The following is a 26,926-nucleotide window of genomic DNA, read 5'->3' on the forward strand; positions in this document are numbered from 1 at the left end:
TCTAAACTTTGAGTCCAGCACCCAACTAAGGTGTTGAGGTAGATATCCACATGAAGGACTTTGGTGATGTCAATTTCCACCAAGATGCAAGTGAATATTGTTTGTAGATAATTTGAAGAACCCTCATTCACCCCTAATAATTTTCTCAAGGAGATGCCAATAGCTTTAAAATAAGAATCAAACCAAAACTGTAACGAGAGATTTGGGAGTCTTACCCAAATTGGAATAATAGATAAAGATTCGGTAGCTAGCTTGAAAGAAGAGTGCCAAGGCTTCAGGATAAGAAAATGCTTTTTGTGCAGTCCTATTGATAATCTCATAATATAGTGCGATAGTCCTGTATGCTGTCAAAGACCACCATGAAGAACCCTCTTGCATAAGGATAAATTTGAAGCCTCCCCTCCAAAATGGTATAACATGTATCCAAAATCCATTTGTAAAGCTCAAGTGAACTGGATTAGTATCCCCTGAATCTCCTGATCAGTCCTTGTTTGGCAAAAAAGGTTTCATTTTCAACCACCTCCTGCATAATGTCTTCTCGAAAAACCACTTTTAGAGGAGATTTGGTAGATTGGATGGGCTTAGTCATGGAAGGGGTCGCACCATTCTTCACGGGAGGGGTGTGATTCCTCCCAAGTTCTACCACCATTTGCCTACTAACCGACCTAAAGGGATGCCACAAACCTTGCATATCACCTTATACTTCATTTTGAAACCCATACAAATCACAATGTTTACTAGGAAACCATCACTCCTTACCATCATTTTAAAACCCTAGCCATTGAGTCCAGACGTGGGGGCATAAAAGCTCATGGGTAGACATCTATCGTTTTCCTCAAGGATATCCCACGAGGAGGACGAAAACCCTAGGTAGCAACCTCAAACTCAAGTAGCCATTAGCTAGGGAGAAGATTCTCAACACATTTGCCATAGTCACCCACTAAGAAGGAAGTCATGGGAGATGCCCTAGCTTTGGGAGAAGTCCATAGTCACGACATTGTGAAAAGAGTTTCTTTATTTTTAAAATGTAATAACAATTATTGTATAATAAAAAATTAGATGATGATGTATTAAAAGAAATAATTCTAAATAATTAAACATTTTTATATTGACATATTTAAGATATCTATAATATGACAAATACCTTTATGCTATTTGTGACATAATGTAATAATTATATAGTAAAATTATTGTTAAAATCACCCATGTGTAAACCTTTTCCAAATTCCAAATATTCAAACCTTTCTCCCATTGTTAAAGGCAGGGGTTCCATAAAGAGGCTTTCTTCAAATAGTAAAATTATATTTCAAAATTGTACATGTAAAAGTAGTACTGAAAATGGGCTCGATGGAATGTAACGCTCAGAATCGTTGTACTTCTTTCTAGCTCTTTCATTCAGAACTTACCGGCGGAACAAGAGTGTCATGGAGGTCCGTAATCCTGGAAAATCCAGCCATTTGATTTCTGCGACAACTAACCGATTCCCTTTGCAACCCAAGCTTACACAACTCAGATCATGCTCTGTTACCAGGCCTTTGGTATCTGATAGGCTTCGATGCAGTATTAATAGTTCCTGCACGATTCAACTTTGGCCTAAATTAACTGGAATCTCGCCTACTGACAATATGCAGCGTTTCAAGAGCAGGACGAGACATAGAAGCTGCTCTGCAATAAGTAAGCCAATCTCATTTTCTTTCTGTATCTAAATTTGGATTTTCTGAAATGGGTATTTCTGCTTTTGCCCCCATCAATACACCCTCTCTCAGACTTCAAGATCTAAGCCTTGGAATTTGCGAACAGGAATCCATTAAACAATATGCAATATCCTTATTGAGGAACCATTATCGGTTTTTTTTGTTTTCAATTAGTCGTGTAAATCAAGGAAAGCGTTAGGTTTAGTTGTCCGTAATGTGGGTTGGGTTGGATAGAGCGTTGAACAGCATCAGCGGAATTGTGGAAGGTTTTGTTTCAGTTTCTTTTTTGGATTTCTTTGACTATTGCTTTTAGGGCCGTTATTTATTTATTTTATTTTTTGCTGGTATTGCTCAGGGCTTAAACTTATGGCATATGCCTATTAGCTCGTCAAGGTTACTAGGCTCTCATTCTAGTTCGCAATTTCTGCTTTTGTTTACTCCAGTAGCTTAGCATTGGAAATGCTCCAGTCACTTGCAAATTGTCCATCTGGCAAAAGGTTTTGCCCTATCTGATTAGTGTGTTCGCTCAAGTACCCTGACCAATCTCTACTACCAAGCTTTTATATTTCGTTATTTGTTGCACTGAAGTTATTAAACTAAATCAAATTAAGAAATATGCACCAGATACCCAGAGTGTAAATTCCAGAAAGCTGAAAATGAAGAATTTCATAGTTTATCGTGTAAGGTTCTAGGTTGAGTAGTTTACATACAAGCTCCGTTACCAGAAACAAGAAACATGATGATAACCGCAACATAAACGAAGACGGGGTTATAGAGGTTGCTTATAAGTTTTGATTTTGTAGACAGTTTGTCACGTTAATATATATACCGTCAGTACAGTTAAAATTCACAAAACCATATAACCCTGTCAATGGGGTAATTGAGAAAGTCTCAAAGTGGAACTTCAGTTTCTGAATTCTGCCAAAAAAGTGATTTAGCTAAGATGAATTTTGATGGTGCAGCTAGAGGAAACCTGGGGTCAGGTAGTGCACTGGCCAATTTTTTGAAGGGGTTTTTTCCATTCAGGTATCAAATCAAAAAGTGACGCAGAGGCGTTGACAGCTCTGAAAGGGCTCAAATTAGCTATTTCATCTGGTTTCAAATGTCTAGAAGTGGAAAGGGGATTCCCTTTTAGTGATTATGGTTTGGTGAAGATTCAAGAACCATTCGTATGATTGGAGTTTGAACAACATTTTAGATGAAGCTCGTGTTTTGTGCGGTCATTTTGACAAGGTTGTGTTTATTAATTGCTTCCAGGAAAGTAACATGGTAGCTGATTACCTAGCGAATATGGAGGTGGATCAATTTGCTCTCTCCTTCAAGCTCAACGATGAGCTGGATGAATGGAATTTGATGCAGTTGTTAGAGAAGGATTTCTTTCATGAAAAAGATTTTGTTACATTGAACATCAGATCTTAACCCTTTCTTTCTAATGATAGGCCGTAATTATTTCTCTTGGTGGCATCGGCTTAAATTCAAATGCCTTCATATGAAATGTTCCCCACGTAATTCTCCGTTCCAAAACACACATGGCACCCATAGCTCGTGGGCATTCCTGCATTTTCCTCCAATTCCTCTTTTCATGCATTCTTTGTTTTTTTTTGAAATGATGTTCCCCATGTAGTAATCTGTTCCATAGCACACATAGCACTCGTGGCTTGTGCGTATTCCTGCATTTATTTCCAACTCCTCTTTTCAAAGCATTCTTTGCATTTTTGTTTTGTGCTCTAGGTTTTTCCTTTGTGCAGGATTTTCTGCAGCTTGTATGGCTGTGACTTGCTATAAGAGCCATGAAAAGAAGATTTTCAGTCAGAAGTTTTCTTACAGCAGTGTGGCCTCAAACTGTCGCTTAAGAAAAACATTCAGTATCAGCGATATTTTGACTCTTCATTACATGAAAGAGGTTGGATGAAGAGGGGCTTGCCAATTTGGAGTCTGCTACGCCCTTAATTCAATAACTATATTGGGTCATGTGTAGCTGACTTATGTAATCATTTAATTAGTCTTAGTTATGTATCCAAGTCAACTTGGATGATATCCAAGGCATAAGTAGGGTATATAAGGAGACCACAAGTGCTATTTGATAGATTGTGAATTGTATTCTTCTTGTGGACTTCCAGAGGTTTGCCCCCTCAAAGTGGCTTTTTATTCTCAAGTATTTTTTAGCATATTTCCCATATTTCTTCTTCTTTTGTGCAAGCTGTTTACAATTGGTATAGGAGCATGATCTTGGTGTTTGAAGGGCAAGAATCAAGTTGATTTTTTCAGCTCAATTGGAAAGCACATCTCTTTAAAATGGGCATTTTTTTTCTTGGTTTTTAAATTGTTTTTCAAGTCCATATTGAAGTGGCAACAATCTCAATTTGAGGTCATTTGGAGCAGACCAGAGGAAGTTATTGGGAAATTAGGGTTTACACCAAATTCATTCACAAGGCTGCAAATTATGGAATTTCTTGGAGATTTTTTGTGAAAGATGAGATCTAGGCCTAAGTAAGTTTTCTCTTTCAAATGAGTGATTTTTATTTTCATTTTTAAATTGTTTTTCAAGTCCATATTGAAGTTGCTACAATCTCTATTTGAGATCATTTGGAGCAGATTTGAGGAATTTATTGGGAAATTAGGGTTTACCCTAAATTTTTTCACAAGGCTGCAAATTAGTGAATTTATTGGATATTTTTAGTGAAAGGTGAGACCTAGGCTCAAGTAAGTTACGATAATTTTTTTTTTATCATTTGGTTTTGTTGTGTGATTTATTGGAAAATTATTTTTCCTCATCATGGCTAGCCCTACCAAAAGAGGCAAAAAGAGTCCTATCGCATCTAGAAAATCTCTAGACAAGGAGGATATAGCAATTGAGGAGGTTGATCCTAGTGATATGAAAGACGAAAACACCAAGTTTAAGGAGGACATTTCATCATTGAAGGTATAGATGACATTTATAGATTAGAGATTAGCTTATTATCAAGCAAAATTGAGTACTTTTTGAGTGGGATGGAATTCGAGGGTGAGAATTCACACAGTAAGAATTGGGAAGAAGATGATGCTTCTAAGGGGCATGATGCTTTTGTGTTTGACTTAGATCTCAAGATGGATCGTCACCCAAATCATTCTATGGTTAGGCACTTTACACTAAAGATGGATATGTGAAAGTTTGATGGCAAAGATTTGATCAATTGGTTTTGTCAAATGAAGCAATTTGTTGATCTTCATCACATTCCTCGTCAACAAAAGTTTGCAATGGAATCTTTATACTTGGACCTTGAACAATTCATTTGGTATTGTTGGCTAAGTGAAGAGAAGAAAATGAATGGATGTGATGTGACACTGTTAATGCATGATAGCTTCAGTAAGATAAATGATTGAATGAGAGATAAATGAAGTCTCTCATTCAAGCATTTATCATATCGATAATTATGATGGAAACCTTCAAGCAATTAATTCTTTGATAGCCATTCTACATTTGCATATAATTAACCTATTCAGTTCGATCAAATCCTTAACATTGATAATCATACTATATCATTGTTTATGTTCATTGATTACTAAATCATGCTCATGCATTCCGATTTGTATCAATTAACATAATTGATAATAACAATTGATTAATCAAACACCGATTGATATCGGGTTATATGTGCTCCGATTAATATCGGGTGGCATGATAAAGTTTACCGATAGTTATCGGTTGTTAAGCATATGCCAATAGTTATCGGCTGTTAAGGCTAAGCATATGTCGATAGTTATCGGCTGTTAGGATTATGCAAACACCGATAGTCATCGGGTGTTAAAGTATAAACATACCGGTTGGCATTAGTAATGAACATGCATTGTTTGGTATTAACAAAGAGGCACGATCAAGTAATGTCTTGATCGGTCATGACCGATCAAGGCATTGCTTGATCGTGCCCCACTTGTTATATACATATATTGAATGGCATTCGTGAGATAGGACATATAAAATATCAAATGCTCCTCTCACCTACCACAAATAAGAAGATAGTCAGATTCATATATTAATTTAGTAATATATAGAACAAGATCATTTTAAATAGAATATAACTTGCATATTGAATGTAAATTGAACATCATTTACATGGTATCGGAGCTATAGTTAAATCGAACCCGAGGCTGTTCAATTTTACGTAAAATTCAAATCAAGCATATATTCAAAATCACAATTCTATCAATGGCTAGCGCTATCAGATTTGAAGACAAGCTTGCAGGAGGTGATGACTTCTCCGCATGGAAATTCAGAATTCAAATGATTCTAAAAGAAAATAAAGTTGAAACATTTGTAAAAACTGAAACTGAAGAACCTGAGGCTGAACCTGACAAAGCAATCTGGAGAGAAGGAAATGATAAAGCTATCAAAATCATAGTTGATGGGGTGAGGAACAACATTATGCCCATTATAAGGAAGCATGAAACAACCTTCAATATGTTCAAAGCACTTGAAAATGCTTTTGAGATATCTAATGCTAGTAGAACCTTGGCTTTAAAAAGAGAGATAAATCACATAGCCATGACAAAAGAAGAATCAATCAATGCCTACTTCATGCTAATATCTGCCCTAAGGGATGAACTGGCAACCCTTGGATATGAGATCCAAAGCAAAGAATTAACCCTCATTGCTCTAGATGGGTTGCCTAGCATATAGGAAACATTCTTCCAAGGCATCAGTGCAAGGGATAACTTTCCAAAGTTCAATAGGCTGAAGGCTGACTGTCTCCAAGAGGAATCAAGGCAAAATAAGAAAGGGATCAAACAAAAGAATATAGATGAAGATCTCCAAGTTCTTAATACGAACTCAAATAAGAAAGGCAAGTAGAAGCAATTCAGAAAGAGAAAAGGGTGCCACGGCAAGAACTCCTTCAAGAAAGACCTCTCTCAAATTCAGTGTTACAGATGTGACAAATTTGGGCACTATGTTGCCAAATGTCCAGAAAGAGCTTAACAAGCCACATTTGCCAAAGTAGGAAAATCCAAAAGGAAAGAACTCTGAGAAGTATGTACTCTATTCAGCACTAACAAATCATGCATCAAACAAAGTGAACTCTTGGGTGATCGACAATGGCTCATCCAGACACATCACAGGATTCAGACAAGTACTAGACTCCATGAAAGAAGAGAATGATGAGGAAGTAACTATCGGAGACGATTCTACACACCCTGTCAAAGGAGTTGGAACCTGCACCATCAAACTAAAGTCGAGTGTATCATTACAACTTAGAGGAGTGCTATATGTTCCAAGCATCAAAAGAAATCTAGTCTCAATATCAGCACTAGAGGACAATGGATACAGAGTAACCTTCATGGACAACAAAGTACTGGCTTGGCCAAAGAACTCATCCATCAAGAAAGCTAAAACAATTGGTCAAAGACAAGGCTATTTGTATGAGCTATGTACAAAACCCAACTTAGCCCTAATTCATGAGACCACAGATGCAAATGAAATCTGGCACAGAAGACTAGGCCACCTAAATTTTAGAGCTTTATCATCAATGGGGGACCTTGTCACAGGTCTACCCAAGTTAAAGCAATATCATTCAGGGGCATGCACAGGATGTGCCCTAGGTAAGAATACTAAGGGTGCTTTTTAGAATAGTAGTAGGAAAACAAGTAAAATTTTAGAGTTAGTTCATTCTGATGTATGTGGACCTATGTCCGTACCTTCATTTGGGGGGATTTCTGTATTATATAATTTTTGTTGATGACTACTCTAGGAAAACTTGGATCTACTATTTGAAATGTAAAGAATTAGAAGAGATCCTTAATAGGTTTAAAGAATTCAAATCACTAACATAGAACTACTCAGGAAATAAAATTAAAACCCTAAGAATTGACAATGGGGGGGAATACACATCAGAATTATTTAAAGAGTTTTGTAAAAATTCAGGGATTAAGAGGGAGTTAACAATACCCTATAACCCTCAACAAAATGGGATAGCTGAAAGAAAAAATAGGACAATCGTTGAAGCTGCCAAAGCTATGATTCTTGATCAGAATCTAAATATCAATCTTTGGGCAGAAGCAACTAGCACTGTTGTATATATTCAAAACAAATGTCCCCATTTTCATCTTGAAGATAAAGCCCCTGAGGAAGTCTTTACTAAATCAAAACTTGATATTAGCCACCTTAGGATATTTGGATGCCCTGTCTATATTCATGTACCTAAGGAGAAAAGATTAAAACTAGAGCCTTCTGGAAAAAGGGGAATCTTTGTAGGATATAGTGAAACCTCCAAGGCTTACAGGATCTATATACCTGGCCAAAAGAATATTGAACTAAGTAGGGATGTGATCTTTGAAGAAGACTTAGCCTTCAAAAGAGCCCAAAGCTCTCTAAACCCTGAAGTCTATATCCCCACCCCTAGCATGGATAGAGATCCTACTCCTGAGCTTCAGGGGGAGAATCTTAAGGAAACTATAAGTGAAACTCAAAGTCCGCCTAGAGAAAACCTCAAGAAAAGACCACTATGGGCCACCAAAACTGCAGCAGAAGCTCAGAAGTTTGTTGCTCCTTTAGGGACCTTCAGCGAAAGCAAAAGGCCCAATAGATTCACTAGCTATGTTGCCCTTATGAATAATCTCTTGAAAGTCAAACCAAACAATGTATCAGAGGCTCTTGAACATCAAGTATGGAAGGATGCTATGTTTGAAGAGTATCAGTCCATTATGAAAAATGATGTTTGGGAGATTGTTCCTAGGCCAACTAAGAAATCAGTTGTTTCATCTAAATGGCTTTTTAAGATTAAACATGCTACAGATGGTAGTATTGAAAAACACAAGGCTAAATTTGTAGCTAGAGGTTTCTCTCAAAGGGAAGGGATAGATTATGAAGGAACGTTTGCACCAATTGCCAGATATGCATCAGTAAGAGCTGTCTTAGCCATTGCAACATCTAAGGGGTGGAAGGTACACCAGATGGATGTTAAGACATCATTTCTAAATGGTGAGATCTCAAAAGAAGTCTACCTAGAGCAACCTAAAGGGTTTGAAGTCTATGATGCAGAGTCTCATGTTTGTAGACTCAAGAAAGCTCTTTATGGGCTTAAACAGGCTCCCAGGGCTTGGTATGAAAGAATTGACACCTATCTCTCAGGACTAGGTTTCTCTAAGAATGATGCAGAGCCTAATCTCTACTACAAAAGAAATAAAGGTGATATGCTAATATTGATTTTATATGTTGATGACTTATTAATCACAGGAAATGATCATCTTATAGATCAATGCAAGAAAGATCTATCCAAAGAATTTGACATGAAGGACTTGGGACTCCTTCATTACTTCCTAGGATTGGAAGTATGGCAGAATTCTGACAGCATTATACTAAACCAAGGGAAGTATACCTTGGATATATTGAAGAAATTCGGAATGCTAAACTGTAGGCCCATGACCTCTCCTATGGAAACCAATTTACATAAACTTAAAGAAGCAGCAACAGAGTCACAACCCACTGACTCTACTCATTACAGACAGATAATTGGGTCCCTGATGTACTTGGTGAATACAAGGCCAGATATCTGTTATGCAGTTAATGCCTTAAGTCAGTTCATGTGTGAACCCAAGGATATACACCTAGTTGCAATAAAGCACATCATGAGATACCTACAAGGTACTCTAAACCTTGGTCTCAAATATGAGAAAGTTGACATAAACCTCCATGGATTTACAGATTCAGATTGGGCTGGAAGTGTAACTGACAGAAAAAGCACTTCAGGGTGTTGCTTCAGTCTAGGTTCAGCCATGATATCTTGGATTAGCAGGAAGCAGTCTTCAGTAGCTCAAAGCTCCATCGAGGCAGAATACATTGTAGCTTCTATGGCTGCCCGAGAAGTAGTATGGCTTAGGAAGTTGCTTGTGGGGTTGTTTGGAGAGCCTATGAAACCCACTGTTATACATTGTGACAATCAGAGCTGCATAAAACTTTCAGTGAATCCAGTGTTCCATGACAGATCCAAGCATATTGAGATTCCATACCACTATGTGCAAGATATGGTAGACAGGAATGTGATCCAATTAGAATATGTTTGTATAGGAGATCAAACTGCAAATATTCTGACCAGACCTCTTTCTAGAGTGAAGGTTGATCACTTCAGAAAAAGGTTTAGGTATGATAGAAAGGTAATTTGCTTTGTAATCTATATTTTGCATATCAATAAGATGTTTAATGTGTAAACTTCTTTGTCATGATAGGACATTTTGGATTTTTATCCCCTGATTTCTTATCTCAGAGGTGACGATCTCTCAAGATAATGAACACTTGTATGGAGACATTATAAGGTGACGATCTTATAATGTCCAAACCAGTTATCATGTTGGATCTCTGGTGTGTCATGGATGTGCCATGATTGTGTTGTGATAAAACATTTGTATAAAGTGTTAGTGCACATATCACAACTTGGATAAGATGAGAAGTTAATCCTCCTCATATGATTATCCTTAAGTATTGCGTGTTTAGGCAATACTGATATCACATGCCTAAGTGATATCCTGCATCACAAGATTGACGTGATGGACATCTGTATTAGGTGTTTAGGTGATACTTCATATCATGTGATTAGGTGGTATGATTTTCTAGAATGTCTAATTAAGTAAAGAATGCTAACTATCATTTGAATTGTGATGCTTGAATATATTGTTTACATTCATCTTACCTAGCTAAGAGGGAGTGTTAATGCATGATAGCTTCGGTAAGATAAATGATTGAATGAGAGATAAATGAAGTCTCTCATTCAATCATTTATCATATCGATAATTATGATGGAAACCTTCAAGCAATTAATTCTTCTTTGATAGCCATTCTACATTTGCATATAATTAACCTATTCAATTCGATCAAATCCTTAACATTGATAATCATACTATATCATTTGTTTATGTTCATCGATTACTAAATCATGCTCATGCATTCCAATTTGTATCGATTAACATAATTGATAATAATAAATGATTAATCAAACACCGATTGATATCGGGTTATATTTGCTTCGATTAATATCGGGTGGCATGATAAAGTTTACCGATAGTTATCGGTTGTTAAGCATACGCCGATAGTTATCGGCTGTTAAGGCTAAGCATATGCCGATAGTTATCGGCTGTTAGGATTATGCAAACACCGATAGTCATCGGGTGTTAAAGTATAAACATACCGATTGGCATTAGTAATGAACATGCATTGTTTGGTATTAACAAAGAGGCACGATCAAGTAATGTCTTGATCGGTCATGACCGATCAAGGCATTGCTTGATCGTACCCCACTTGTTATATACATATATTGAATGGCATTCATGAGATAGGACATAGAAAATATTAAATGCTCCTCTCACCTGCCACAAATAAGAAGATAGTCAGATTCATATATTAATTCAGTAATATATAGAACAAGATCATTTTAAATAGAATATAACTTGCATATTGAATGTAAATTGAACATCATTTACAGACACAATTTGTTTTCCAGGAGGAACTAACTACACATTTTGGTGACAATCTTATCAATAGCTAGTTCAACTAACTTAACAAATTAAAGCAAATAGGTACAGTCATGGATTATATTTATCAAATCCGTACTTTGTATTGAAGAGTGGAGAATGTGGCAAAGGAAAATTTTAAGGAATTATTCCAAGGAGGTTTAAAGGACCTCATCAAATATGAGGTATGCATGTTTTGTCCAAATTCCGTCCCAATTAATGATTATAGCAAGGCAGGTAAAGGAAAAGTGTGTGGCCAATAGAAGGCAATGTCTTGTAAACGTAAGAAATAATACTACTGCACAGTTATTATCTCAGCCTGCTGGTTTTACTTTGCAACATATTGAAGATAAGAGAGCGAAAGGGTTATGTTTCAATTATGATAGCAAATATAATCGAGGTCATCAATGTATTGAAAATAAATGTTTTGTATTGAAGGTTCGAACGAGGAAGAAGAGGAGGGAGAAGTACCATTAGAAGATGACAATGAGACGTGAGGAGTCAGGAGATACTCAACCAACCATTTCTTATCACACACTTTCCAGAATCAGTACCCCACAAACTCTCAAGTTGGTGGGTTTCTCGAAAAAAGAAAGAGTAAGAGTTTGATATACCTAGGAAATAGTCACAAGTTTATCAACAAGAAGTTAGCTACTTGTCTGAATTGTTTTATATATGTCGCTTTGAATCTGATGCAGATAAACACTACAAGTTCAGCTCTAACAGATGCATAAAGAGACCGTAAATGGAAAATAAAATATGTTCTGTTGCTGTCTCAAAAAACACAAAAAATGATCAAGCAAAACCAAACTGCCATATTGTATTTTCATTTTAACAAAAACAAAAAATCAAACTTGTCACAGTGAATCCCCATGAAGCCATTCCATCCTTTCACAGCTCTGCTCACATACCTAAAACAGAGCCTTATTTTCCTATATAAAAGGACTATGCTACAACTCTCCCCTTATAACACCACTAACACCACTTACTGACAACAACCAGAAAGTGGCAACAACAGTACACACCAAAATTAGCAAAAGAAAACATAAAGAATAAGTCCTGTAGGAACTGAGGAGGTAGTAAGGAAGTGCTCCATCAATTAGGAGAATCTTCTGTTACATTAAATCTTAGGTCTAAGTTGTACATGGGGGTACTGTTAGTTGTTGGGGAAAATGCGCTAGCATTAATTGACCAGGGGAGAATACCAATTGGATTGCCCAATGTTATTACCATGGTGCAGTAGACATTGTTTTGGGAGTATAGTGACCTTCTCCATTGGGGACGATTGAGATGAACCTCTGGCAACTATTCACAAGATTTGACTTATAGGGTAGGATAGTTTAATTAAGAGGGTTGAGTGCAAAGTCCCAATAGATGGTAAGTTCTCATTAATTGTAAAATGTAAAAGATGCTTAACAAAAGGTCTAATAAATTTGTGGCTCAATTGTTTTTCATCTACAACCTATTAGTCAAATGTTCTTCCTAGCTAGATCTACAAGCAATTGACTTAATGGTTTTTGGAGATATGCCTAAATGATTGACTGCTAAAAGGGATTAGGATCATGCCATTCAGTTAGTACTAGGGAGCCAACCACCCAACTTTAGGCCCTATAGATACCACTATGTACAAAAAAGTGAGATTGAAAGGATGGCTTAGGAGATGCTAGACGTAAGTATTATAAGCCATAGCTATAGTGCCTACTCTCTTTTGGAGATGGTATGTAAGAAGGATGACACTTGGCAGATGTGTCAAAATTACAAAGAGCTCAACAAGTATGCTGTCAAATATAAGTTTCCTATTCCAATTATTGAATGATTTATTAGATGAACTAAATGGAAGCTACATTATTTTACAAAATTTGTTCTTAGATCAAGTTATCATCAAGTTTGAATTAAGGAAGAAGATATTTCCAAGACAATATTTAGGATTCATGGTGATCATTACTTGTTTTAAATGATGTTGTTTGGTCTTACCGATGCTTCTTCTACATTTCAAAGTTTGACAAATACCATTTTTAAGCCTTTTTGAGGAAGCCTGTAGTGATGTTCTTTGATGATATATTGATTTATAGCAAGACATGGGATGATCATTTGTACCATGTGGACTAGACATTACAATTATCCAACAACTCTATCTTTATGTTAAACCTTCCAAGTGTGATTTTGGTCTCAAAGAGGTGGAGTACTTGGGTCACATAGTGTCTCACAAAGGAGTAGAGGTTGATCCCAATAAAATCATGGCTATGATGGAGTGGCCTATTCCTAAAATTAGTAAGAACTTGAGGGGGTTCCTAGGACTCACTAGATACCATAGAAATTTGTGAAAAACAATGACTGCATAGTAGCACCCATCATAGCTTTGTTGAAAAAGGATGCTTTTTTGTGGAATGAGTTGGCTAATACAACATTCAAGAGACTAAAGGAGGCTATGTTGAACATTGGAGTTGTACTCAATCTAGAATTCACCAAGTATTTTGTTGTGGACTGTGATGCTTTAGGAAATGGTATAATAGCAATTATCTTGTAGGAAGGTAGGTCCATTGCTTTTGGAAGTTATTAGCTAAAGGGTAAGAGTCAACTCAACCCATTTATGAGAAAGAAATGCTAGCTATACTTCATGTAATGAAATTGTGGAGGCCGTATTTGATGGGTAGACACTTCAAAGTTAAGATGGATCATGATGGCCTAAAATATTCTTTGGAGCAATGATTATCCTTTGAAATGCAACAAAAACGGATCACTAAGATGTTGGGCTATAACTTTGAGACCATCTATAAGAATGAGAAGGAGAACATACTGGCCGATGCACTATCTATGAAGGATGAAGCATTGTTGTGCTCCATGTCAATATTACAAATAGATTGGGTTAAAGAAGCCAAAGTAGAGTGGTAGATTGATGTTGTTACAAGGACTCTCATTCATTAGTTGCAAAATGATTAAGTTTTGTTGGAAGGGAGACCCTTTGTGGTACAAATAGAGATTGTACCTATGCAAGAATTCCACCCTCAAACAAAAGATTTTCAAGGAGCAAGTATAGTGGCAAAAGCATTTATGGAGAATATACAAAAGTTACATGGTACCCCAAGGATTGTTGTTAATGATTGTGATCCTATCTTTTTTAATAAGTTTTGGATAGATGTTTTCTCTTGTTTGGGTATTCAATTGGCTCATAGCTCTTCATACCATCCTTAGTCACATGGTCGACTTGAGGTTTTCAATAAGTGCTTGAAGGGTATCTATGTTGTTTCACTTTAGATAAGCAATCTCAATGGGTGGATTGGCTGCCACTAACATGATGGTAATATAACACTTACATAGTTCTTAAAAAATGTCCTTATTGTTAAGTTTGGATCAGATTTATATGATTAGGTAATATTATATTTTAAATATTGAACACAATGAACTTAATTTCAGTCTGATTTAGGTTCACTGCTAAGTGATTGTCAGAATACAGTTTTCGCTTTCAATCTGATATAGATGCAGATTACAATGTATATATAATGTGATTGAACTCGCTGTGTATACCTCCGATCTGCTTATGTATATTCAGAATTTGATGTGTGTTGTATTGATCTGCCTGAGTATGTAATGTGCCCTGTCACGATAATGAGGAATACCAGTTTCCTTCTGTGTATATGAGGTTCAAACTTCTTGTTGAGTACATATTCGAATGTCTTTTATCTGCATGCATATATCTCCGTTCTGCTGTGTCATATTATTTTCCACGATATGTAATTCGTACATTAGTCACTGATGAAGGAAAGCATGTATTATATTGGCCAATAGGAGATGACCTTCAAGAGTCGTCTCTCCTTAGAGAGATACGATTGCTCATAAAGTAACGCACCCTTCCAATACGGAGTGGCGGACTTTCAGGAGTTGGTCATAAACAAACATTAATAATAATAGTCTAAAAATAACATTACTTGCAAATTAATTTGCTTATAAGGTGATGGCTCAAGTAATTGTCTAAGGCCGAAGGCCACTTAGACAATTAAGTTAACTGTGTCGGCCCAGAAGGAGTCTGACCAAAGCTACCATATCATCAACACTCCCTCTTAGCTAGGGAGGATAAAAGGTATTGGGAGCAATATTCATAAATCGTATGATGCTTATCTTGGGACCATAGTTTCAAGATGTGAATTGCCTCTGTTGGCGATTCTATTCACAAACTCGAGTGGATTGCCTCTGTCGGCGATTCTATCCATAAGCTCTTGTGTGGATTGCCTCAGTCGGCGATTCTATCCACAAGCTCTTGTGTGGATTGCCTCAGTTGGCGATTCTATCCATGAGCTCTTGTGTGGATTGCCTTAGTCGGCGATTCTATCCACAAGCTCTTACGTGGATTGCCTCAGTCGGCGATTCTATCCACAATCTTGAGTTATTGTAAGATCGTCACCTTCCAATAACCTCAAAAAATACAAGTGGAAATCATTTGGAAGTCGTCACTTCCTTATGATTTACACAAGGCCCATAAAATAATTATTAGTATTAATAATAATAATCAATATTTACAATTTTACCTCAGAAGTGCTCAATCTTTATTAGTAAGCTCCCTCTCAATCATAAATGTGACCAATTGATGAGAGCTTGTTCCTTAATTCTGTTATCCTCATAAAATATGAAGTGATAGTCGTCTCTTCTTTACTCATTTTAATATTAGAAAGTTGATTTTTAAGTGTGAGGATTCTGCTCGTGTTGTTAATCTCAAACATGTCTTTCAAGGCTTTGAACATGTCATATGCAGAATCTAACCTTTTAATGATAGGTAGTAGATGACTCTTTACTCCATCTATTAATAACTCCATTGCTTTAATATTGTTCTTTTCCCACTGACTCTGTTCGTCTTTTCCATCAGGTTTAGAAGGATTCTCTATTATTGTTTTAACTCATTCTTCCTTAGTACCAACATCATTCATAGTTTCCATGAATCATAGTTTGAGGCACCTTCAAGTCTGTCTTCGAATCTGATTCCATTCGTCATTTTAAAATACAAACTTCAAGGAGATATCAATCTGATCTTAATCGGATCTTCCTTCAGGCGGTTAGGCTTTATAGAAGGAAACTTGACTCTGATACCATGTTAAGTTTGGATCAGATTTATATGATTAGGTAATTTTATATTTTAAATATTGAACACAATGAACTTAATTTCAGTCTGATTTAGGTTCACTGCTAAGTGATTGTCAGAATACAGTTTTCGCTTTCAATCTGATACAGATGCAGATTACAATGTATATATAATGTGATTGAACTCGCTGTGTATACCTCCGATCTGCTTATGTATATTCAGAATTTGATGTGTGTTGTATCGATCTGCCTGAGTATGTAATGTGCCCTGTCACGATAATGAGGAATACCAGTTTCCTTCTGTGTATATGAGGTTCGAACTTCTTGTTGAGTACATATTCGAATGTCTTTTATCTGCGTGCATATATCTCCGTTCTGCTGTGTCATATTATTTTCCACGATATGTAATTCGTACATTAGTCACTGATGAAGGAAAGCATGTATTATATTGGCCGATAGGAGATGACCTTCAAGAGTCTTCTCTCCTTAGAGAGATACGATTGCTCATAAAGTAACACACTCTTCCAATACAGAGTGGCGGACTTTCAGGAGTTGGTCATAAACAAACATTAATAATAATAGTCTAAAAATAACATTACTTGCAATTTAATTTGCTTATAAGGTGACGGCTCAAGTAATTGTCTAAGGCTGAAGGCCACTTAGACAATTAAGTTAACTCTGTCGGCCCAGAAGGAGTCCAACCAAAGCTACCATATCATCAACACTTATTTATGACATTACCCATCATGTCATCATTGAAGATGACACCAAGAGTCCAGGTTGTGGAAGGCCACATTAATCATCAACAATAGGTACTTTTTAGAATCAAGGAGAATTTGGCCATGGCTCAAAATCGAGTGAAACAATAGGCTGACCAACACCATAGGGAAAGGAGTTTTGAAGTAAGTGATTGAGTTTTCTTGAGATTGCAACCTTATAAGCAACTGTCCATGAAGTAACAAACAAAAGATAACAAGTTGTCACCAAAATATTATGGTCCATACTAGATTATGTATAAGACTAGTAGTGTAGCCTACGAGCTTGATTTAGCTCCAACAACAAAGGTACATCTAGTTTTCCATGTTTCATATTTAAAGAAGGCGATTGGTTGACAAATCCTTCCACAAATAGTGTTACTAGAGCTAGATGATGAGGGAAGAATCATCTTGGATCTAGAGTTAATACTCCAGACACACACAAAGAAATATCTCATTCTATGGAAGAATTTGCTGGTTGAAAATGCCACATGGCAATATGAGGATTTGTGCAAAAACATCCATAGTTGATCATCATTGAGGACAATGCTTCTTTGAAGAGGGGGGCCATGCTATGCCCTTAACCAAATAACTATATTGGATCATGTGTAGCTGACTTTTGACATGAAATCATTTAATTAGTCTTATTTATGTAGTCAAGTTGGCCTAGGTGATATAGCTAGGTATCCAAGTCATAAGTAGGGTATATATATGAAGTAGATAGTGTTATTTGATATCAGCAGATTGTGAATTGTGTTCTTCTTGGAGACTTTTAGAGGTTTGCCCCCTCAAAATGGTTTATCATTTTCAAATACTATCGAGTATTTGCAACATATTTCCTATTATATTCTTCTCTTGTGCAAGTTGTTTCATTACAAGGTCTCTTTGCTCTTTCATTACAAGGTCTCTTTGAGCAAAGGCATCTTTTGTTGAAGATTTCATCCACAAGATGGAAATATGGGTGATAGATTTTGTAGTGAAGGAATGGATTCTCAATAGAATCCTTCACCATGATGATCTAATTTTTTTTTGGGATAATCTGCATAATGAAATTCATTAGCCCAACAATGGCAGACATGACGTGGAGTAGTTGCAAGGTGTATCATAGTCCCTATTGAAAAGAACATAGACTTCACCTTGTATTGCCAAGACTTGGCTGTACGTATGGAAAATTTATGAGTGGTTATTAGAACGGGGTCTTTGGAAATTTGTAGTTCCTATCACCTTCCTACCATTACTAAGGTAGGGGTTGGCCAAGTTGTTTGTAGCACAATTTAAAAATGTGGAGTTGGTAGCCCAAAGGTTTGACTCAGGCTTTTCGGACTTGGGATGGACTAGGCAAAAAAGTGACAAGACATGGCCCAAAAACAATTACGTAAATAAAAGAGAAATTAATACATTTAGAGAACACAAAAGTCTACTATGATCATCAAATTGTCATAATTCAAACATGACCCACAAACACCTAAAATCTGAATTTTCAAAGTTTCAAAGTCAAACAATACATTGTATTACAACAAAATTATAAATAACAATTATATAACAACACTATAATTGTTTTTATATATAAAAAAAGCCAAATACAATCTACATTCTATTCTTCCCCCTCCTAGTTTAACTTAATTTTTCTGGCTTCAAACTAGAAGGTAAGTTGGTACCAATGCAAGGAGTGATTGTTTTCTCAAAAATTTCTTCATTTCCCTCAAATTCCTCCACCTCTGCTGCTTTTGATGTCGCTCTCCCCAATTTAGTAATATCTTCATTATTAATCAAGATATTGTTATTTTCTTCAGCAATTCATTCAACTAGATGATTTATGTCATCCAAGTCAATGGCATTATGAGAATTACCTTACGCCTTTTTGGTTTGAAGGTGAATGTTGTATCGAATGAAGATAACGTCATCGAGGCACTCATGGGTCAACATATTTCTCTTCTTTGTGTCATTGCTCTCATATAGGCTCCAATTCTAGTCTCATCTAGAAGCACTACAAGTCTAGGTCAAAACATGAATAAGCAGCCTTTGAAGATTTGGTGTGCTGACATTGTAATTATCCCACTACAAATCTACAAATAAAGCATTAAAAAAATATAAGAATTGAGTAAAAATTCAGAACTTTATTAAACTTTTAGTGCCTAGTTTCATCTTTCTAGTATTGCTTGTTGTATTTCCCTCATTTGAATTGTTTGAGCTAAAGAAAAGAGCCTCCCCTATGCACCCTTGTAAACGTCCAACTCATCAAGAACTATTTCTCTAATCTAATTATCTAATACCATCTATCAATGTAGGAAACAACACTTACCATGACCTTTTTATTAACTTTAAATGTATAAGAGAAATAGAACTTTGGGTTTAGGTAGTAGGCAGACGCATAAGTCACCTCATCCAATAGATTGCACAAATTCTCAGCATTTTTGACTTCATTTTGAGGCATCTATGGACCTCAAAAATATTAATTTGTCATTTGAAGCCACTAAATTTTTTTAGGAGTGTCATATTTTGGCCATTTGTCCATCCATTTGATAAGAATTTTGCAATCCTTTCTCCGCTATACTTTCTTTTGGTCATTAACCTCAAGCCATATGTTTTTAACGGCTTCCTTTAGGCTTTTAGCAATGGCCCACATTCCTTAGCTATTGAAATCTTAAACCCCTTATCAACAATTGCTAATTAGGGCTTCCATTTATCACAACTGGTTCAAGTGCCTCATCACACAGCCTCACATCATGTCTAGGTATTTAAGCAAGGTATTAATTTATTCTATTTATTCTTCCTATCATAAATATAAAAATAAATGAAGGAGAAAAACAAAAAAAATGGTCAGCATCACCTCTAGGTTTTCAACATTTGTCATTTCAAATAAAAATAAAAATAAAAATAGATACATACCTTTGTGAAAAACACTTCAAATTCATTTCAATGTTCAAATTGATTTCAAATTTACCTTAAAAAATTTCTCCAAACCCTTCTCTATCACTTGCAACTTTGCTTGGTTGTAAAGAGAAAAAATGCTAAAAGAAGAGGTCAAGAATGAATGGAAAATGATATTGGATGCGTGTGTTTTTCTTTTTCCATGCTAGGTGAGTCTGACTGCATGATGCTCGTGTCACCTGGAAAAGCTTGGTAAGTTTTTGGCATATACTCAGTCATGACTCAGCTTGTGAGTTGTGTTGATTCGATGTGGTTTTCTATGTGATTCATGAGTCATGACGAGTCATGCCAAGTTTTCTATTAAGAGGTTCATAAGACCTCCTTGGAGCCAGGTGTTCAAGTGGCCTCCAAGATTGTGCTGCATTGGGTCCCATGTGTTGATTTGGCCCATGGGCAAATCTCATTTTGGGGGTTGGATAGATCTTATAGTTGTTTTCTGGTTCTCTTGGTCTGAAGTCAGGTGGCCTGATATTGTAACCTTCTGTTTGTTTCGGTCTTTTCCAAATTTTCTGGCTTTTATATATTAAGCTTTTATTTTTTGGGAGACGGCCCTCATTTAAGGTATAATTTTTTTTAAGAAAATCATATCTAACAAATATTTATATACTTGGTGTCTCTATAGTGTATCAAATTATATCATATTTTTGGGAATTCAACTATGTGGTTGGAGTCAATCAATATATATAGCAGATTGATTCAAAACCAACTGAATCCAGAAAAAATCATCATATAAACTTAAAGCATATCTTGAAAACTATAATATTAGTTTATGCACAAGGTGTTTAGTGGAAGTCCAAAAAGCAAAATTTTTGTAAAGGATCAAACTACAAACCACCCGACTTAGACAAATTTGGAATATTACAACAATAACCAGCAGTTACTTACGAGACACCCACAAGAGGACCTTTTTCCTGAACTTTATTTATATTGATCAAATTTTGCATCCTTTAGTTATTGGCTTTCTGATTAAACCTGGGGAGCAAATTGAGCCTTGCCAATCTGCATCACCAAGGGCACAATGGCCGAACAGTAAATGTTCCTGGTCTAACTTGGGAAGAGTAGGCCGTGACAATACAATCAGTGACAGCTTGAGAAAATTCAAGTCTGAATGTTTTTTCACACCTCCATGGTTGAGAGCATAATATTCATCTCTTCTCTATTGATTACTTGTGAGATGGCAGGGTTGAAATGTAGCACCTCCTTACACCATCAATTTATCATGGCCGCACTATACCAGATAACATCAGCGGACTGTTCTCTTACAAGGTTGTCCTATTACCCTTGAGGATGAATATAAAGATAAAAGATCTGGTGAAATCATGGACTTTCAACTGCAATTTTTCTTCCAGATAAGAATTCATGCATTAACTGCTAAGTATTTGGAGCTTATCACTTTGGCAGCTTAGGCTCTATCAAATCTCAATTTGAGAACCTTTGTTTTACCTAGCTATCTTCTTCATCTTGTGACATAATCTTGTTTGACTGCCTGAGTAAAGTAAATGATCATTTCCTCTTGTTAGGACGTGTCCTGATTCTAGAATCTAGGTACATTTGGAATATGATATACTGTAAAATTGAAGTAGGGCAATATTTTTCAAACACCAAGTGGAAGAATGCTCAAAGTTTCCCCTCTGCTCATGGGCAACTTGAACTAACATTTTTTTCTGCATCATGTTTATTTTTGTTTCCATATGTTGATGGCAATATGTTCAGCTATCATAGCAAGTTTTTTCTTTTTCATTCTTATTCGACGCATCAGATAATAACTAATTCAATATTGAATGCAGATGCTAACTTTGTTAACTTGTGTTTGTTTCAGGAAATGGTGATCACTCTTTTCCTGAAGAGGATAACCCAGAAGACAAAAGGGAATTGGACTCTTCTGAATTATCAGATGCTGGTGGAAGATGTGAACCCAGCAATTTAGATTGGCGATCCTTTCGAGCAAGGCTTGTGGCCTCAGAACAGATTCACAAGACTGAAAATAGTGAATCGGGAAATATAACAGAATTCCCAAATTTATTAGGCTCCAAATGGGCTCATCCAATTCTTGTGCCTGAACCTGGTTGTGTGCTTGTTGCGACGGAAAAGGTTGATGGTCAAAAAGATTTTGAAAGGACTGTAGTTTTGCTTCTTAATGCAGGTTCCGGTGACCCCAGAGAGAGGCCTTTTGGGGTTATTCTTAATCGCCCTAGGCAGATGTGTATCAAGGACATGGAGCCAACAGATCCAGATTTGGCCGAAATTTTTGCGCATTGCCCACTTTATTATGGTGGGCCATTAGAAGCAAGCATTTTCCTACTAACCACAGAGAAAAATGTTCCGACAGATTTTGAGGAAGTCATTCCTGGTTTGTGTTATGGTGCTAGGAACAGTCTGCACTATGCAGCAGAGCTTGTGAGGAATAACATACTTGAACCTCAAAATTTCAGGTTCTTTCTTGGTTTCTCAGGCTGGGAATTGGATCAATTGAAAAATGAAATTGCCTTAGATTATTGGTATGTTGCAGCATGCAGCTCTAATCTGATCACTAGTGCCTCTACCTCAAGCTCTGGGCTGTGGGAGGAGATTTTGGAGCTCATGGGAGGCCAGTATGCCGAACTTGTTACAAAGTCAAAGGAAGACAATCTGTAATAAATTGCAGCAGTTACAGGACCGCTTATTGATGTTTAGGTACATTAGCACTTGGCAGAATAGGATCCTTGACCAATCTCATTTTCTTTCCTCATGAAAATGATTTGTGGAATGCATACATCTGCCAACAAAGTGGAGTGCCTTTTGAATTTGTAATAAATCTCTGCCTTTTGGATTTAACCATTCTAGATATTTGGAAGTGAATTATTTTGGAGCAGGCATTGTTTATGGTCTGCGAGATGAGGAATCAATTTGATACCACCATCTAGGAGGCTGCAATGTTATCTGGAGGCATGAAAAAGATCCACTAAACAGTGAAGATTGGTATGTAACTCCAAGTCATGAAGAGACCAGAAATTGTAGAAAACGAAGGAATTATTGAAGGACAATCATAATATTGATATTACAGAAGTCATTGTTATCAGTGTGCTACAATGAACTGTATTTGTAAAACTCAGGTCACATGGATTATATTAAAATGTAGTGTATCTGTTTGAATCATTGTTCAGTAGTCTAGTTGAGGTCAAAGTCTTGAAGGAAGATGGGTGGTTTCCTATTGCATAACCTTTTGTCTTTCTTATGATTCAAATCCTTGTATTTTTACAATAAATCTGTATTTAATTTTCTGCATAAATTTAATTTTCAGTGCATTAGATTCTTTATTATTTACATTGATGAAGTCACATGCACATTAAACAAATAATTTCTTTCCATTTATTCCGTATTTGCTGAGAAAATTGTACCACCTTGGTGCGTGTCTCGTCTTGGAAAGGCATCCCTTATTTAGCAGATATTCATGGGGATGCCTCTGGATGTCAAGAAAGTACACTCCATAATTGAAAAAAATTGTGGAGAAGTTTCGAATAGGGACACTTTTTGATGTTTGGTCAAATGAAACTTGTAGACACCTAAAATTTGCACAATTAATTTTATTCATTTAATCATCATTTATTCGTCTATTAATTAAACTAATATCTCTATTCTTCCAATCAGCCTGTTAATCAAATTAAAGATTTGATTAAAATCCTTTTCTTCTAGCCTAACCTATTAATTAAACTAAAGTTTGATTAAGTACCCTTTAGCCATTTAATTGAATAAATTTTATTTATTTAATTAAAACCCCTTTTTTCCCTTTTAATTGAATTTATTTTTGATTAAAATCCCTTTACATTTAAATAAAACATTATTTATTTGTGAATAGTCCCCAAGTTGCAAAATCCTACAAATACACGTTGTACCCCCTTTTAGCTAAAATAAATCTTTTATTTTATCTAAAAAATGTCTATTTCCCTCCACTTGCATTCTCTTACATTTTCCATTAGCATGCTAATATTTTTTTAGAACCCCTATATAATTCCTCATTAACTAGCCTAATTCTTCTAATCGTGTCACATCTCTAAATTTGGGGGAGTCACTTTTTCAAATTTGGGGAAAGTCTTCAAAATGTGTTGAAGACTTTACCTTCTTCAACAAGTTAACTTGTTGAGTCTTCCAAACTTGTAAGGTTATTTAACTTTCAACAAGTTAACTTCCAAAGTCTTCAAAGAGCATTTAATGCTTCTTACAAGACATCACCCTAGCCCATGATGGTTGCCCCTTTGGCCATCTGTCAACTTTGCATAAGAGTTTACCTCTTGGACAATAGCATGCTCTCTTGGATAATAGTATTATCCAATGATGTTATCCCTAATGCTTACTTAGCATCTAATGCTTGCTTAGTATCCTCTCAAGCCATTTCAAGGTGACATTTGTCAATTTGGGAATGTATTGAATTCCCCCTCATGGATTGATAACTTTCAATCCTAGCCCTTGTTAAAATTTCTCAATTTTGGCCACCAATTTCTCTATTTTCTCTATAAATAGAGCCCATTTCTTCAATCTTAGGATCCATCATCTTGTGCATCAAACTTATAGTTATTTTGCAGGTGTTATCAATTTATCATCTTCAAACACTTAGATCATCTTAGTTGCATGGTAGTTTAATTTCCATCATGTTGATAGTATCATGCTAATCCCATTTTCATGCTAGCTTAATTCATAGCCATTGTATATCAATTTCATAGCAATCTCCATGTTAGTTTAATTAGCACACTTAAGCTTTCTATTTGGAATCAATCTTAATCTCATATCTTCTATTCCATCTTGCACTTCATCTTTTTATATCATTTGATCATCTAGCTATGATCTTAGTTGCATTCATTTTGATATTGACATATCCTTCAATCTCGTTCTTTAGGTTGACATCTAAAAGATCAAGTGCTCTTCCAAGTGAGAGCCACTTTGAATCTTGAAGATTCTTGGAGATAGAGGAACATGAGACGTGCTTGGGGTTCTTGATTTTGAAGCTAACTTAGTTTAGTTTCTATTTTGATTTCTAACTCTAACATAATGTTTCATGTGTGTGTTTGATGTTGTTTGATTCTCTTTTGTAGATTCCACACTTTCTGAGCACACATTTTTGACTCCCATCGTGGGGCTCGACCCCTAAATTTATCAAATTTCTAACATTTTTTGTGCAGGTCCGACCCAAAAAAATTCATTCAGAATCTTTTAGCACATACATTGTACGTTGTAGCACATTTGGTCTATGTTATAGCGCGCTTGATCTCTGTTATAGCGCATACGCTCACTGTTACATCGCATTTGAAGTACGACGCAACACATTCACTCTCTGTTTTAGCGCATCTACATCTTCTGTCTTTTTCTAGTTTTGGACAATTTAGCGCATTTATAGTGTCTTATAGCGCATTTGCATTTCACTGTAGCACATTCACTCTCTGTTTTAGTGCATTTGCACTCTATAATAGCGCATTTGTCACAAAGACAAAAAATTTGTAATCTCGTTTGGCAAATTAGGCTTGTCTAGCCCACCAAGTGATTGAGATTGTTTCTAATAGTTTTTTGCAGGTTTCTAACAATTTCTTGCAAGTCGGAGGAGTTAAATTAGGGTTTTTGATATTTCTTTTTAGCTTTTTCAAAGTTGGTTAAAAATAATTCACATTTCCTTTTTGGTAAAAAGAACCTCACAATTTCGTTTTGGTGCTCTAAAATAAATCAAACTTGTCTTTTGGGCTCTAAAAAGAACATGACTTACAAAGGTAAAAAGAATCACAAATCAAACTTTGTTTCTTGCAAGTTAGGAGCTAAAACACCCCAATTTGGGCTTAAAAAGAACAACTTTCATTTCTCGCAAAGGTAAAATTCACAATCAATTTTTATTTGCAAGTTAAAAAGAACAATCAGCTTGTCTTTTTTTGCAAAATCGATTTACTTTATAGCAACGTGCTTTCATTTTGTTGACCAGGATTTTACTTTCCTAGTTAGAAAACAATTGCAATGTGGGACTAAAATAAACACCATGTTTGATTGGAGCAACATCTCCAATTAGGACTTAGATAATCATTGCTTTGAAAGGTAAAAAGAACATTGTATGCTTTGTCTTGAGTGGTAGGTATATGCTCTCCCCTTAATTGGATGGCCAAAAAGCCAAACCCATTCTTTTCATGCTTTATTTACTTTCAAGCAATTAAACCTTTAGAGGGTCCGCCTTCTCGAAGCCTTGAGGGGGCTAGTGAGAAGGGGACGACTCAAGTGAGCAACGACTAAAGCTAAGTTTACCAACCCACTATAATCAAATGTGGAAGCTAATGAAAATCCTCTCCAACGGAAGTGTGTATTTGATAGCCTTCCCCTAGTATTCTTGAGATGCGAAAAGCCTTTGTTCTAAAGGTTGAGAAACCTCTTAATTGAGTTCATCATTTGCCACGATGAACATAACCTTTACTACGAACCATAGAAGTAGAAACTTTGAGCCAAGTCAGTTGCCATACATTGGGAATATCATAGTGCAAGGGTGGGGAAGAATCTACCCCCAAGATCACTCAGCATACATCTCCCAAGATAACTACCCAACTGAGGAGAAATACTCTTTGGGTTAATTTCTGGAAAAAAGACAAAAAAAATGGGTGCCCTCTAGGGGGTGATACGACTGTTTGAGCTGAAGGAGTATCGAGCTGTGGGCTATAATATTGTTGATGACCCTTGAATAAAGAGTCTACTTGGTGCGTCTTATTTGTATCCAAATTAGTGAAAACATCAAGGATTTGAACACATTCTCAAAGAACATACACTAAATGTTTAACATTAGGATGACCATTGTCTTCATGTGTGCTATGTATTCTTGTCACAAATGATTACACATCTTGCAAAAATATTAATCAACCAACTTAAAAAATCAGTTCAAACAAAGGAATCATAGAGTGGCAAAGTTTACAAATCCAACAAAGCACCTTTTGAGGTGGTTATTAACTTTTCAAATATCTTTAGGCAAGACTTTGAACATCCAACAAGATTAGGGGAGTATCAAAC

At 36.0% G+C, this 26,926-nt stretch overlaps 1 protein-coding gene across 1 annotated transcript; it reads left to right on the forward strand.

Annotated features, from left to right (window-relative positions):
• The first annotated feature begins 1,223 nt into the window (after positions 1 to 1,223).
• LOC131046614 (uncharacterized) lies at positions 1,224 to 23,059 on the forward strand. Its single transcript, XM_057980388.2, has 2 exons — positions 1,224 to 1,674; positions 21,744 to 23,059. Exons 1-2 carry the CDS (start codon positions 1,425 to 1,427, stop codon positions 22,556 to 22,558), a joined length of 1,065 nt encoding a protein of 354 aa, XP_057836371.1. The 5' UTR covers positions 1,224 to 1,424; the 3' UTR covers positions 22,559 to 23,059.
• The last annotated feature ends 3,867 nt before the right edge of the window (positions 23,060 to 26,926 follow it).

The sequence above is a fragment of the Cryptomeria japonica genome, chromosome 10 (assembly GCF_030272615.1).
Source record: "Cryptomeria japonica chromosome 10, Sugi_1.0, whole genome shotgun sequence".
In the NCBI taxonomy this organism is placed as follows: Eukaryota; Viridiplantae; Streptophyta; class Pinopsida; order Cupressales; family Cupressaceae; genus Cryptomeria; species Cryptomeria japonica.